Source organism: Propithecus coquereli, unplaced genomic scaffold, assembly GCF_000956105.1.
Source record: "Propithecus coquereli isolate 6110/MARCELLA unplaced genomic scaffold, Pcoq_1.0 Scaffold453, whole genome shotgun sequence".
NCBI lineage: Eukaryota > Metazoa > Chordata > Mammalia > Primates > Indriidae > Propithecus > Propithecus coquereli.
Genome location: NW_012150319.1, coordinates 334,562 through 351,442, shown reverse-complemented (window position 1 = coordinate 351,442; position 16,881 = coordinate 334,562). Strand labels below are relative to the sequence as shown.

At 37.3% G+C, this 16,881-nt stretch overlaps 1 protein-coding gene and 1 pseudogene across 1 annotated transcript in view; both read right to left on the bottom strand.

Annotated features, from left to right (window-relative positions):
- DIAPH3 (diaphanous-related formin 3) overlaps positions 1-16,881 on the bottom strand; it is a 536,888-nt gene that overhangs the window by 475,449 nt on the left and 44,558 nt on the right. Inside the window, 1 exon segment of the mRNA XM_012654946.1 lies at positions 13,563-13,739. Within this exon segment, the coding sequence (XP_012510400.1) occupies positions 13,563-13,739 (177 nt within the window).
- Positions 2,346-2,960, bottom strand: LOC105818830 (annotated as a pseudogene).

Here is a 16,881-nt window from a genome sequence, read left to right as displayed (position 1 = left end):
ATGATTCAGCCCTGCCAAGCAGCACCTGATCAAGGCGCGAATGGGGCTGAGATCCCTTCAGCCCCACTGCACTCACCAATCTGCGTGACTCTGTGTGGTGCAGTGTCCACCTGGAGGCATGAAAAGATACATCTTTTGTTCACTTGCACAAGAACACCCAATACTCCTTGTGCAAGTTAGCAAAAGTGGCAGCCCTGACCTGGAAACCAGGTCAAGCAAGCAGCCAGAAGATATTCCAAAAGATTCTTCCTGTGATTTGGATGGGGCCAGAAGTTCCTACAAACCAGGAAATTACCAGTTTCCTACTGTGTTTAGGCACCTTGACTCCATACTAGATAAAATATTGGTACAAAATAAATATTTTTCATATTGACTTTGGCAAACCTGAGAGGGGAAAGATGTAGTATTAATACCAGTGCAGATACGTGCATTAGTTAAAGCACTAAGGAGCAATCAAGCAGAGAATAGTAACCAGAGAGTGGACATTTTTTCAACTGAATTACAAACATTAGACTCAATATTTTCATTCATGGATATGGATTTTTACAAGACAGCATGCTCATTAAATTTACATACATCAAGTTGAGTGGGACAGTTAACACCATGGAAAGTCAGATTAAATTTGAAATGATTGACTATTTAGAGAATTAAGTGAATATATACAAGCAGCAACTTGTGGAAGATGGTCAGGTGCAAGGTAACTCAGCCAGAAAGGAAAAACACTATGGACAGGCAGAAGCATGACTAGAATTACAAAATGAATACTGGAAAGATAGTATTATCATAGATCAAAGTATTCATATGGATTGATAAGCATAATATTGGAAGATAAAAATTGGAAGCATCACAATAGCAAAACCAAGCATTAATTCTTATTAATGCAATCATCTGATTTCAATACTATGATGTTTTGTTTCATGACTTAAAGCCAACATAATTATTCTTGATAGCAGTCTCTGTTTTGGTAACATTTTATTACAAGGAACCACAAATTGGTTAAGCATCTTAAGAGGTCCACAATGATCCCATAAGGCCCTCTCCAGAGACTACAGAACATCCTATAAGCACAATTTTATCCAGAGTTCTCCTAAAAGTGTAATTCTGTTCTTAACCACGTTGAATTCGTCTTCCACATTACACAATGTCAAAAGGTCTTGCTGATGTTTATCACTAACACCAAAGTAAGTTTTTACTACCATGAATGGTTTAGTGCCAAATAAAAAAATAGAGGATTTCATGACCTGATTTGAGGTCATTCTATACTCTCAAATAGGGCAGACTAAATGAATCCTAATTAGTTGTGCAATTTAATAAATTTTATTCTTAAATTGGGTTTAGACATAATTAGAAAACTAAAAGACAAATACTACCAAGTACCTAGAACTTGGAATTAACAATTATTAATACTTTTTTATATTCAAGATGCCTATAAATATACTGAAGCTATTTTAAATAGCTTATCTTTTGCCCACCAGTTTTACTATGTCCTTGTATAAACCTTTAAAATAGTTTTTTACATAAATGTGACTATAATAAGGTTATATCTCTTGGTTTTACCAATAGTGGGGTAGAATTGTCACTGTGGCATCCACAGTATCTTTACTCATTTCCCATTAAAATTAATAGGAAGTCAGATGGCTAGCTTATTAACAGGACAACAGCCAGAAAACGACATTTACCCATAAATTGACAATGAACTCTAAACACTATTATTTGACTGAATATTCTTTTTTTTTTTTTTTTTAGGTTAACCCTCATTTGTTTCATTTGTAAGATAAGCCTCTTGCAACAAGTTTATTCAGTTCTGAAAACTGGTAGCATTTTGGAGACTTTTCTTTCAGAAACAAATGGAACACTGTACTAAATCTAAAGATGTAGGCTCTACATGAGCTCACATTTTTCGATATATGATCACGACATAGGGTTAGGACATCCTCCTCCCACCCTATAAATTTCTAAACAAAACCCAATTAAAAAACCAGCAGAGCATTGCCATCATCCCAGGAAAGCTGTAGGTTTCACCACATGCACCAAACAAATCTACAGGGTAGTTGTAGCACTCCTCTTTTAAAGAATTTATTTTACACCTATTATACCACACAGCATGTTTTAAACACTGACATATAACTCCCTAACAAAATAAAGCAAAGACAAAAAACGCTTATCTTATTAGAAACAAGATACACCATCACTTATAGTCTTCAACCATTATTGCACTTTTAACTTCATAATTTGACAAAGCATTCATGAAACAATCTGCAGACTAGTTTAACAGACAAATAACACCTTTAAGCAGACATAACCGTCCTAAATGGTTTATTAGGTATGAATTTTACAAACATTACTTATATTAGCAGTAATTGTGGAGTTGGAGAGTATTGCGCCTTCTCCAGGCTGCACTGCAAGAACCACCAATAGTGTGGTGGAACTTACGGCCCTTTCCAAGGCCACGGCTCTTGCGGCCTGCAGATGTCAGGCCACGCATCTCCCTGTGCTGGTGGACCGGTTTGGTGATCCACTGGGTGTCAGGATTTCTTCCAATAGCTTTATGGAATGGATCAATGAGGATAACCTCAAAAAATTTGTACGTGGAATCTTCACCTACCGAGTAAGAATTCAGCACTCTTAGAGCCCCCACAGTGGCGTCCGGCTCGCTCCTCAGCAACAGACTGAAGGCTTCGAGCAAACTTTAGCTCATTAACACCATGATGGGCAGGCTTGCCATAGGTTGCACCCTTAGGAACTGGGCGTCTGCAGCCACCACGGAGCACACGAATCCTATATATGACATAACCTTGCTTTGTATCCCAGTCTGCGCGCTTTATCCAGTCGGGTGGGGCGAGGAGCCCTGTGGAGCGCAGAGAGCTGGCGGTACTGCCAGCAGGGGAACTCAGAAGAAAGTACATTACATCAGACTGCTTCTTCTTCCATAGCCCCTGGATATACTTGTATGCACTCATCTTGGCTTGCCTGATGGCTGCCGTCAGACGGAAAGGGACTGAATATTCTCACTGAAGTTTATGGGCACAGTGCAAACTATCTCAATTGAAAACCAAATTTCAATTTATCCTAATGCCAGGATCAAGGAATAAAAAAAGAAAGGAAAAAAAAGAAACTTAAGTATCACTTTTCTTTCATATACTACAAATTTTAGCAGAACAGACAAGAAGTGAGATGAATATGCGGGGAGCTGCACAACTCTAATTTATTTTGGAATATAACCTGAACTGTTCAAGCATATGCATAAGCACTTACAACCATACACAATCATCATGTAACCCTGCAGTTAAAAACACTGCCATTGATTAAAAAGAATTTCATTCATTTATTTGCTTTTCAACTTTTCTAAGTAAATGACCATTTCTTCATAAATTACATAGAGGATAAAATGGTCATTTGATTTTAGCTACAAGGGCCAACTTTTCTACAGAAGAAAATAAGACTGAGAAAATGCCTTCACAGTTGTGGAAGGATGTGCCAGCACATCTCCTAAGTGGTGAAACAGTGTGCTGAAACATTACCGTAACATTTCTCCTTTTAAAATTCCTCTCTCGGCCAGGCGCGGTGGCTCACGCCTGTAATCCTAGCACTCTGGGAGGCCGAGGTGGGTGGATCGTTTGAGCTCAGGAATTTGAGACCAGCCTGAGCAATAGGGAAACCCCGTTTCTACTAAAAATAGAAAGAAATCAGCTGGACAACTAAAAACATATAGAAAAAATGAGCCGGGCATGGTGGCGCATGCCTGTAGTCCCAGCTACTCGGGAGGCTGAGGCAGGAGGATCACTTGAGCCCAGGAGTTTGAGGTTGCTGTGAGCGAGGCTGACACCACGGCACTCTAGCCCGGGCAACAGAGCGAGACTCTGTCTTAAAAAAAAAAAAAGAAAAAAAAATTCCTCTCTCTAACCATTTTATTGGTGCTACAAAATCCTACCAGGCAAAATCCAATTCTTCTAAATCATTTATTTTCTCATTTATCTGGATCTAGAAGAAACAACTAAACATTGACATTATCCTCCTGACAAAGCCATGAATCAACTCGAAAACTGCCTTACACATCTATACTCTCTCTCTCCCTCTTCTTCCTCCTCGTATTTAGATTATTATTTGAATTGCTTTTAAGCCACTTTTCCCTGAATTTTTCAGTTTCTACCCAATGGAGAGGGAAAATGGTGACAATTAATAGATCAGAAGAAAGCATCTCACAGAACCTCTGTCATTTTATCTGGTCAACCCTAAATATACTTTTTTAGTTTGTAAAAAAGAAAAATTGCTTACAATATAGTTAAGTAGGTTTTTAAAGAATACTAATACTTGAAATGAACTGCTGGAAGGAATCTACGGCAGTTAATGAACACTCAGAGAATTAACACACAGGGGTCTTTGTTGGTTTTTCTTTTCATTCAGACTCCTGGTGACCCTTAAGATATTCCTTGCACACTCAACACAACAGGCATTCATTTATCTGACTAAAGTAATCGCTGTGCATAAATCCTTAACACCAAACATTAAAGGGAAAAAAAGAAAAATTGTCATTAGTGTGTACCCAAAGAGTGGCAACATGGAATAAGCTTAGGAAGCTGTCACCAACAATACCTAAAAGTATCAAATGTACATAGTCGCATTTGATTTTATCAGTTCACTTGAGCTCTTTCTTCCTCGGGACCTTAAGTTTATCTCAGGCAAAGATGTCTATGCTACTGAATTGACTAGAAATCTCAGAAGAACATGATGACATCTTGATATTTAACTCTGTGGGACTGATTTATATCATTTGATTGCTTAAACATGGTATTTACCAAAGCAGAAAGAAACAGATCAACTCATACCACAATACGTGACTAAATAACATGTACTGTGAAGGCACTAAAGGGACAAAAAAAAAAATAAGGTAAAATGTGCATAGTCTAATAAAATATGGTTCTGATAAAAAGATTGGAAAACTAATCTAATGAATCAGCAAATAGAAAATGCACATAGTCACTCATTTAATCAGTAATGGAAGATACACTCTGTTAAAGGATAAAAAATTAACAGGGTCAAGCATCTATGCTATAGGAAGGCCCATCTAGTGAAGGACTAACCAACTTGAGTAAATAAAATGAAAAATTTTTTGGAAGGCCTATGTTAAATACGTCAGGAACAGAGAAAATGAAGACATTAATATTGTTTTCAGGGGTTAGCAGGAAAAAAAACACAGAACTGGCCAATTTGATCTTCATTTTGAGAGTATAAAAACACTTTTCTGGAAGGCAGGACAGGTATTAGATGGAAGCACAGAAATTTTCAAGAATGAGTAGCTTCTAACTCTCCTATTTCAGGTTGTTTTTATTTTTAATTATGTTTGGAGTTAAATATCAGATTTGAAAAACAAACATTCGAAACAGTCAAGAAGACTGGGATAACCTCTTTTATTATGCAACATGCTCAGTGCAATGAAATCAAAAAAATAATCAAATGGAATAAGAACAGAAAAAGGAAACAAGTTATTATTCACACATATTCTGATTGTATACATAGAACATATTAATATGGGAGAATATACAAATAATAAAAACTAGTTAGAGTTCAGTAAGGTTACTAGACACAAAAAATCAATTAAAAATTACAATATTCTCAATAAAAAAATTTTTTAAAGATACTTATATGTTAGCAACAAGGCTAAGAATAAATCTCATAAATGATGTCTCATAAACAGCAGTCTCCAATCTTTTTGGCACCAGGGACCAGTTTCATGGAATACAATTTTTCCACATATGGGGGGTGGGGGAGGGGGGACAGATGCTTTCAGGATGATTTTGCAGCTGCTCCCAGCATTAGCATCACTGCCTCAGGTCCACCTCAGATCATCAGGCATTAGATTCTCATAAGGGGCATGCAACCTAAATCCCTTGCATGCAGTTTACAGTATGGTTCGTGCTCCTCTGAGACTCCAATGCCATTGCTGATCTGACTGGAAGTGGAGCTCAGGCAGTGATGCAAGCGATGGGGAGCAGCTGGAAATACAGATGAAGCTTCGCTCAGTCGCCCAGAGCTCACCTCCTGCTGTGTGGTCCGGTTCTTAACAGGTCACGGACCACGGTCCGCAGCCTGGGAGTTGGGAATAGCAGTCATAAAAGACCTTTAGGAGAAAGTTATAACTTTTTACTGCTCAGGAACAGAGAAAATATAAATAAATAAATACACTGAGATATAAATGTATATACAAGGCTTATAGCTGAGAAAACTTAATATCACAAAGATATCCATTTTGCCTAAAATCAATCAATTAGTTCATTGTGATTCCAATCAAGATCCCAACAGGATTTATAATGGAATTTAACTAATTGATTCTAAAATTAATATGAAAAGCCAAGGGCCAAGAATAGCCAAGGTGATTTTGAATAGGAGAAAGGGGTCTTAGACATCAAGGTTTATTATACAGCTACAGTAATTAAGACAATAAATATAAATGCAGACATAGATGAGCTAAGTAATGGACAAAAATTAAACCTTAGAAAGGAACCCACACATCTGCAAAAACTTGACAAATAACACTACAGATATGCACAAGAAATTCACAGATGAGCCCAAACAGCCAATAAGCATGTGAAAAGATGTTCAAACTCACTTACGATCCGAAAAAAATAAATCCTTTAAAGCTGTGGTCCCCAACCTGGAACCGCAGACCAGTACCTGTCTGTGGCCTGTTAGGAACCAGGCTACACAGCAGGAGGTGAGCGGCAGGAAAGCAAATGAAGCTTCATCTTTGTTTACAGCCACTCCCCATCACTTGCATCACCACCTGAGCTCTGCCTCCTGTCAGATCAGCAGCAGCATTAGATTCTCATAGGAGCTCGAATCCTACTATAAACTGTGCACGTGAAGGATCCAGGTTGCACGCTTGAATCATCCTGACATCATCCCCCCGCAACATCAGTGCATGGAAAAATTCTCTTCCATGAAACCAGTCCATGATGCCAAAAAGGTTGGGGACTGCTGATTTAAAGTAAGAGGTATCCTGCAAACTGAGAGACATCTTACAAATTAACCAGCCTTGAATCCTCGAAAATGTCAAATTCATAAAACCAAAGTAAAGACAGGAATTATTCCAGATTTAAGAACATTTTAAAAACATGCCAACTCAATGCAACACATGATTCTGAACTAGATTCTTTTGTTACTAATATAAAGGGCATTATTGGTACTATTGGTAAAGCTTGAATAGTGTCTAAGATTGTCATTGGTAGAAACTGACTAGTGTTATTAATAACTTTCTGATTTTGGTGTTTGTATTATGGTTATGTAGGAGGATGCCTTTATTTGTAGGAAATATACATTCAATCAGCAACTTATCTTCAAATGGTTCAGAGGAAAAAAGGTGTCTTCTGTACATTTATAATTTTACAGAAAAAAGTTTGTTTTTTTAAAGAGACGGGGTCTCTTTATGTTGCCCAAGCAGGTCTCAAACTCCTGGCCTCAAGTGATCCTCCTGCCTCAGACACCAAAGTAGCTGAGATTACAGGCATGAGCCAGCAAACCGGGCTAGAAAAAAGGTTTTTTTAATGTACTGGAATGAAAACCATCAAATTCCGGGTATTGTTCACCTCAGGGAAGAAAGGAAGAGGAAAGAAAGGGATTAGAAGGAGTAGAAAAAGGATTTCAATTACATCTGTGGTGTTATTTGTTGTACTATTATTCTATACTTTTTTGTATGCCTGAAATACTCTATAAATTAAGAAAACATTGCTAAACAAAAAGATTCTACTTTACATTATATACTGAAATTGTTTCAAAATCAAATGTGAATGCCTTTAGTATTATCTACACTATGTTTCCCCACACTAAAAAGTCAATATATGTATTAGACAGTAGATCATCTAAGCTCTTAATCCCATGAGACACTTCAAACACATATTTAAGAGATGGCATTTTATAAATGTGCTTTCTCCTACATTATGATAAAGTCTGATAAACATCTTCCCAAGAAATATTAGAGCATCACTGGTTATACTTAAGTACTTTGTGCAACTTTATCAGGTCATTTTTTCCATGCTTACACCAATTCTGGACAACAAGCCCAGAATTTAAGTAATTTTTGTCAGAATAATTTTTATATCATTGGCACTCATTTAATGCCTGTTAATGATGGCATCCTGACAGATGACCTTTCTTACATAGCTTTCATTCTCTCAATAGATAGTGAAAGTAAGAAAATGAGCAAAGGTATGAATGTATGAAATCTCTCTTTCGTTCATTATTTTATCCTTTTTTGTGTTATTGGACAGACCAGCAATTAAAGCTAATCTTCATCTAATACAGGGTCTAAGGTGAAGAGAAATTTAATATCTCAGAAATCTTAAAAGTTAGAAGTTATACTTAATTCAACAGACATTTGTTTAGGATGATAAACCAATGGGATGATACTGTATGGATTTAACCTAATAGAGAGAGAGATACCCAGATACTCACAAGTGGGTTTAAGGAATGCCTACCTCTTGGAGACCATGGAAAGATATTAAAGAAGAGTAATGTTTGGGCTAAGATTTAAAGAGTGAACAAGAAGGAGTTCTCTAGCAGAAGCATGAAAGGATGAATGGATGAGGCCACTGCAACAGCCCAGGTAAGAGGAAATGAAAGCTTGAACTAAAGCAGGGGAGAAATAAAATTAGGAACTAATAAGGACAGAGAAGTAAATGGATGTAACCAATTCCCTATTGGGATCAAGTATTATTCAGATTTCAGAGTAGGCTTCTGAGACAGGGAATTAAGGAAGGAGCAGGAGCTTTGTTTTTTGTTTTTTTTTAAAGGAAGAATTATGATGAGCTCAGTTTCTGATGTGTTGAGGGGTTCAGCATCTTTTAGAGAACTGGATTGTGACTGCTCTTCAGCAGAAAACAGAGGAAGGTGTCAAAATATAGAGGATATTCTACAACACAGAAAGGCTCCAATCCCCCAGGAGGAGTGCATAGAAAACCAAAGTGTATGAAGACAAGACGAGAGCCATGAAGGCAACACTCAGAGGAAATAAAAGTACACATAGAAGAGGAGACACGGAAAGTAAAGTAGAAAAACTGGTCAGAAAGGAAGAAAATCAGGTAAGGGAAAGAAGTGCCATAGTACCCAAAGCAAAAAGAGAAATGCCAACAAGAGGAAATAGTCAGCAGTGTCACATGCTGCGAACAGAGGAGTAAGCATCTGAAACAAACAACAGCAAAACTTAAAAGCTATTGGTAGAAACAACCAGATATAATCTTTGTATTAATAGAAGGCAGGCTCTGGAGGAAACAAGATAAAGGATGCATTAGCTTCCCATATACAGGATATGGATCCCAAGGAAGATGCAGGTCTGAGCCATCTAAGAGGTACTGCAGACAAAAGGTGACCCCAGCAGGAGAATGGACTCATAGAAGACAGAGGCAGATGGCCAGACAAAGGAGAAGTCACCAGACATGGGAATTACAGGTGAGACTGGGAGGAAGGGAGGGGATATAAAAATACCACAGAAGCAAAGAATCAGCATTTGTAATCTTCCACACCTGTGGTAAGCAGACTGGCTCCCCCAAAGATGTCCACCACCCTAATCCCTGGATCCTGTGAATATTTTATATCACATTGCAAAAGGGACTTTGCGGATATAATTAAAGTGACGAACCTTAAAATAGGGAAATTATCTTGGATTATCTGGGTAAATCCAATCTAATCACAGGCTCTGAAAAGTAGAAAACTTTCTCTCGAGGAGGGCAGAAGAGTGATACAGCAGAAGAAGTCAGAGAAATTCTAAGTGTGAGATGGATTCAATGCATCGAAGATGGAGGGGCACACATGAAGGACAGGACAGAGGCCTCTAGAAGCTAAGGGTGGCTCCCAGCTGATAGCCAGCAAAGAAACAGGAACTTCAGTCCTACTGAGGACTAGATTCTTGATTCTGCCAACAACCTGAATGAACTCGGAAGAAGATTCTTCCCAAAGCCTCAGATAAGAGCCCAGCCAGCTAAGACTGATTTCAGCTTCGTGAAACTCACAGAAGCAGTCAAGCCAACCAGGATTTCTAACTTACGGAACTATACTAAATTTGTGTTGTTTTAAACCACTACATCCGTGGTAATTTTTTACAGTATTGACAAGAAACTAATATAATACTCTAGGCACCAATGACCGGTTATAGATACCCTAAACCAGCAAGTGCTTGTTCCTCTTCTACCATCTCCAATCTAATCCTGGAGGAGACAGAGTCAGTCCAGAGAATAGGGAAGAACAGAAGAGCAAGGTGGGGAACCAAAAGAGGCCAACCACACCCCAACAACCACCTCTAGTAGAGGCTAGAAATGGAGCAAGCTTGAAAGGGACAAAAGGAGCAGCTTTTGTTGGATGGAAATTAAGTTATTTATGTCAAGCTAGGGTTACTATTATCTGAAAGCAACAGGAAAGCTTTGGCACCTGCCTGGGATTTTTTACCAGGGTCACAACAAAATAAGCTGAGAGGGATGGTTTAAAGAGGAAACAGCTGGAATAAACAAGGCACTTTCAGCTTATACCTATCATGTTCTCCTTATTCAAAAAAACCACTCAGAGATATCCACAATGAGTTCAACAGTAACCACTGAAATAAACTTCAGAAATCAAAGCTGTATATACAGTGATGAATACAACTATTTTACTACCTAATATACATACAGAAACCTAGATGGGCTTTCAGCTAGAAATTCAACTGTCACTGAAAGACAAATATGCGGGGGGTAGGAGGGGAAGAGGAGAGGGACATGCCCTTAAGAAGCAGAACAAAAAATTCATCACTACTTTATGAAAGCACATGGAAACTAGATTACCCAGAGCCAAGCAAATCAATTTACTAAGTAAAATGAATACAAATGTTGAAGTTTTACACTCTACTTTGCATTCATTAAGTAATCAAGTCAGCACAGTCTTTCAAAGGACTATCTTCAGGAGGAAAAAGAGGTGCTCTTCAAAACAAAGTTTTTACTTCATGTAAAAATTATTAAATACTTTTGATAATGATAAATAAAAATAATTGTTTTTAAAACTGCACAATCCCTAAAGAACGAATCCAGATGCAAATTTTAAATGGTGCAAAACCTCTGTAGATGCAAATGCCAAAAGGTCAACATGGCTGATTACTCAATGTTGATTCTCAAGAGAATTTTTATTAATAAAAAAATGTGACAAATATGTGCAAGCCAAAAATCAAACCCAGTTTAAATCTACCATTCTCCACAGGCAGAAACAGTCAAAACTGTGATACCCTGAAAAGCTTGAAAAATATCCTAATCCACATTTAAAAAAGGAAAAATATCCTCAGCTTCAAAGACCTTTCAGTTTCAGAATCAACAGCAGGTTTTCTCTATAGAATATTGTGATATACCCAAGGAATCAGTAAGAGAAGGGAAGAAACTTTTCCTTATTTTTGAAAAAGACCTTAGTTGTGACTAAATCATTATTTAGCAAATTGGACAGCCCTGAGAAAGCAACAATTTCATTTTTACTTCTGCTGAGTAAAGTGAGAGTTTGATCACAAAAGATCTATTGCCCACAACCTGTTTAAGGTTTAACAAGTGATCTGCCCCTCCCCCAGTTATTTAAAAAGTATCCTGTAAAGACTTCAAAAATGCCAATATTCATCTATTAAAATTGGTAATCTTACCCCTCTCTTGGCTAAGTATAACAGAAAAATAGTATAAACTGTACTCAGTACTTTCTAGGTAGTTGACTTTTAACTGATTATGGTAATAAAATGTGGTCTTCATAAATATTTAACATCAATGGGCTACTTATTCTGCTTACTAAGATGACACCCACAATTATGACAAAAATTTGTAACAAGGTAGTGACAAGTGAATAAAAGTACCATTCCAGAATCCCACAGATAATTTAGGTGAGTGATTCCACATATGGTGCATGGATGACAGGGAAGAAAGGGTACTTCGCCATCTTTAACCCTCAAAGAGAATACTAAAAAGAACTACCTTCACATAAGCCTCGTTAACAGAGGCAAAGGCTAGCCAAAAAAGGTTGTTCTTGGCTGAAATTGTATCAACTTATGGTGCCAAAAGAGTGAACAAAGAGTTATAGATTTGTACCTAACTGAAACCAAAATTAGTACTTCATCAAGAGCTGGTACAACAGATGAGTTGCCCCAGCCTAAGGTTCATGCAAAAAAATACTAATAAAATGTATGCTCAATGACAAAAAGTTAGAAATCACTGACACTTAATAAAAAGCATATAAAGACACAAACTAGGCATTCTTTCTTTCCGTAGTCTTCTAAAGCTCCATGTGTAGCACTGGACACAAATACTTGTGATAAACAGAAAATAAGGCAATGTAATGGCAAATACATTGTAGATTCCAGCTGAACAATAACAGCTATTAACAACTATTAACATTTCATGTACATCTTATACTCTAAACAGGTGAATGCATTAATTTCCCTAAAATTAGTAAGGCTGTCAAAACCAATAGGTGAAAGAATAGACATATATAGAATAAATCATGATTCAGAAATAATACACAACTCTCAGAATGCCATACAAAATCTTTTCATAATCTTCCCCAAGTTATCATTCCAATCTTATTTTCCCCACCTCTCACTGGTGCCCCTTGAGCTATTTGTACCCTACCTCTACATCTTTGCCATTGTGTTTTCCTCCACCTCAAGAGAGTGCCCTTCCTTCTGCTTATCCAAATCCTTTCATGAGATAAGACCTGGCTCCAGTTTATCCCTCTACTAAATTTCCGTAAACCACTATAATATCCTATCCATTTTGGTTTCCCCTGAAGTTAATCAGGTATCTCAAAAATTAAAGTAATTTTTCCTTCTCTGAACTTAGAACTTAATTATTAAATACTACCTTCTGGCACTTTTTACTCATTTAATTTTTCAAATGTTTGTTTTGAATCCTAGAAGACAGTAACTTAAGGATAGGAACTATATATGTAAATAAATCTGTTTAGATGAAATTAGCATTAATCTGTGGTAAATGGTTTGCATATAATTAACACATGTGGATTATTGGTCAAATCGGCTCAGCTGGCTTAAAAGCCAAACACTGAATCGGTCAGAGAATCATAATTGAGAACTAAAGAAGGCCCCAAATGACACCACATGTCTCTACCAGAAAAGTCACATCCTAAAACAAGTGAGTTCAAGTCTCTACAGATATACCATAAAGAACCTAGTTATCCTGAGAACTAAGAAAGGAATAAAACAAGTAAGGTCCAAAAATCAGCGTACAACAATGCAAACAGCAGAGCACTGTGACCATCCTTCTAAAATCAACTGAACCCACACAGACCACTTAGATGATCTGTTTGACACAAGAATATACCATTTGATATTTTAGAGTGTTTGTTTTTATGTACCCTGTATAAAGCCAAAAACTGGTGTGTTGTTTTTCTTCAGATTCTTATGTTTGTAATCCCAAAGCTCCCTATGGCTAAAGCACTATCTTAAATGACATAGGAACATCAGGTCCAATGCAATGTGGAACGTGAGTTAGTGTTCCATTAACATGAGCAAAAGCTAAGGCTTTTTCTTCAAACACTTTATAAAGAATCAAAATTCTTACCATCATCTTTTCAAAAAGTTCTAAGAGTTCATTCTCTGACAGTGGCTTTGCAATGTTTTCCATCATCTCTAAAGATGCTGATGAGCAATCATTGCTTGCAAATGCAGTCTTCAGGTTGGGAAGGGGAGTTCTCTCTTTCTTGCCCCCTGGAATTCTTATACTGGCAAATTTGTCCCGCTACAAAGAAAGATAAAATGGCACACATGTAAGAATTTCCTTTCCCAACATTTAACTAATTCCAAAAACAGAAAACACAAACAGGGCCAATCACATTATCACTGTAATTTCATCAAGAGGTATTCAACATTGAAATCTTTAAAATTAAAAATAATAATAAATATAAAAAGTGGTAAAAAGTTTTCAGTAATCATTCTATCTAAATAGAGAAATCAGGCAACCTCAAAACATTCTTTCTAATCTTAAAATCACACAACTATAGATTTGCTAACCTTTGCTTTATAGATTAGCAAATTAATCAGTTTCACAAAGGTAACTTAGCAAATTCAGTGGTGGCACCAAACTAGAACTCAGTGTCCCGTCTCCCATCCCCCTACTGACGCTTTAGTCCACTGCCCTTTTCATAATACATATTATCTCCTGGGGTGGGGAAGACATAATTTAGGAATTCTAAAAATTGAATTTTGGGCCGGGTGCGGTGGCTCACGCCTGTAATCCTAGCACTCTGGGAGGCCGAGGCGGGCGGATTGTTTGAGCTCAGGAGTTCAAGACCAGCCTGAGCAAGAGCAAGACTCCATATCTACCAAAAACAAATTAATTGGACAGCTAAAAATAAAAAAAAAAAAATGGCCAGGCATGGTGGCGCATGCCTGTAGTACCAGCTACTCGGGAGGCTGAGGCAGTAGGATTGCTTGAGCCCAGGAGTCTGAGGTTGTTGTGAGCTAGGCTGACGCCACGGCACTCACTCTAGCCCAGGCAACAAAGTGAGATTCTGTCTCAAAAAAAAAAAAAAAGAATTGAATTTTACTTATATCCTCGCAGCTTTTTGGCCTGAAAACACATTTCTCTTTGCTCAGGCTGGTTTGTATGTGAACTTGAACATCTACAGAGCAGGGTGGTTAAAATCTTAGGAAATAAAGCTAGATTTTTGTTGTGATGTGATTTCTTCTACAACTAGATCATCAAATAGTTCACTGAGGTTTGAAAAAGCATAGATATTAGTTTACAAAGCTAATTATCAATTATCAATTCATTCAAAATTGTTTGAATTTCACAAGTTCTATTTCTCACAAAGAGCCAAGATTAGTACCTTTTAACTCATGCAATGTTTCAACAATCAAAAAGGCAAAAAGTCTTTAACTAAAGCAGGTATCAAGAATAGATGTACACTTAAATAGCAAATCTGTGAATTGTTCACCATTGCTGTATACATTATTAAGCTACTATTTTTACCACATGTACAGTGTGTATACCTGTATTGTTCATTATGTCAACACTAATTATGTATGATGATTAAACTGAATGACATTAGATTCAGTGACTCAGTTGTACTAGCCACATTTCAAGTGTTCAAGAGCCACATGTGGCTAGTGGCTACCATACTAGTCAGAGTACATATAGCACACTTCCATCATCACAGAAGTTCTATTGGACAGAGCTAGTATAGCCATTAGAGAAATCTGACACCTAAAAAGTCTCAATTTAAAAGAACAATAAGTCACAGTATTGATTATTGAATTCACTAAAGAAACAGGATTTCTTCAAATAATGAGATACAAAGATAATATCTTTCAAAATAAGTCTCTAAATTTACTATGAAAATGATACCTATGTAAAATACTATGTACTATACTCACTTGTGGTCCGTGTAACATGGTCTAAATGTTAAAGTACTAAGAATATAACAGCTTCCTATAGGATTTAGAAAGTAGTCACAAAACACCACTGCTGTCATCCTAACAAGCAAAACAAGCAAAACCCACAAACTTGTGTTGTTTTTAACCCATCAGAAAGCTGAGGACACAAAGAAACCTACAAGAATTAAATACCAGGAAGTAACACACTGCTTTTATTCCAGTTGGGGAGATTAAGTCAGCCAAATTTTTAATGAGTTACTGACAGCTGCATGGGTGCAGGCACAAGAAATTAGAATTCCAAAGAGCTCCAATCATGAAGCCCCAGCCACACAGCAAGTCTTCACCCCATACCAGCTCTTTTTCCCTTCGAGTATTCACCAACAGTATGTGGCCAGTATGCCAACGGCTGAGAACAGAACAGGAAAGCTGAGTGAGAGTCATCCTAGGCATGAGAGGCCTCTCCCAACTGCAAATAGTTGCCCTCCAAAGGCTGTGGACTAGGCTGGAGTCCTGAGAGAAATCCCCAGGACACATTTTGGGCCTTCGAAGAGTACATGACACCTGCTGTCCGAAGGATGGGGGGAGAATATCAGGTCAGAGATAGATTTCCTGAAGAAATAGAGAGCCAGAAGTAGAACTGAAAACAAAAAGAGAATTCTACATAAACCCTAAAAAGGGGCATCAGAACTTTAAAGCAGAAAGAAATATCTTGTAGTTGTGAAAGCTAGTAGCTTATTTGTAAAGCCAAAAAGTAGATTGCCAGATTCTCATTAATGCTCAGATCCCAAGTCCTCAAAACATGTGAAGCCACAGATGAGATGAATCAAAGTAAAGCAACAACAAAGCCCAGATGTAGCTCAGCTAGAGATCAAATGGACCCAGTCCCCCACTCCAACAGCCTGAAAGAGGAAAGGCATGTCCTTTCTTGGAGAGAAATATTATTTACTTCTGTTTTTACTACACTTAAATAAAATGTCCACCATATAATCAAATATTGCTAGACACAGAGAGCAGCAAGAAAACATGGCCCATAATTTAAAAAGCAGACTTAGAGATGGCCCACATGTTGGAATTACCAGACAGGCCGTTTTTAAGATGATAAAAATGCTAAGGGACATAATGAAAAGAGTAGACACCACACACACAGTGATGGGGAATTTCAGCAACAAAGACACAGAAACATCCAAAAAAAAACCCAAAAAATCAGATCGATTAGAAATGAAAAATATATCAAAAATGAAGATCTCATTAGATGGGCTTAACAGTAAGCTGGACACAGTTGAGGAAAGAATCAGTGAACCTGAAAATAGATCGACAGAAACACGAAGAGAAAAAATGAGAAAAGAAAAAAACAAAAAGAATGGAGCAAGAAAATTGGAGATACAACATTAAATGTTGTAACACAAGTGTAACTGGGGTCCAAAAGCAGGAGAAAGAATGGAAATGGTGCAAAAGAAATACTTCAGGAGATGACTGAGAACGTTTGAAAATTAATTTATATATAT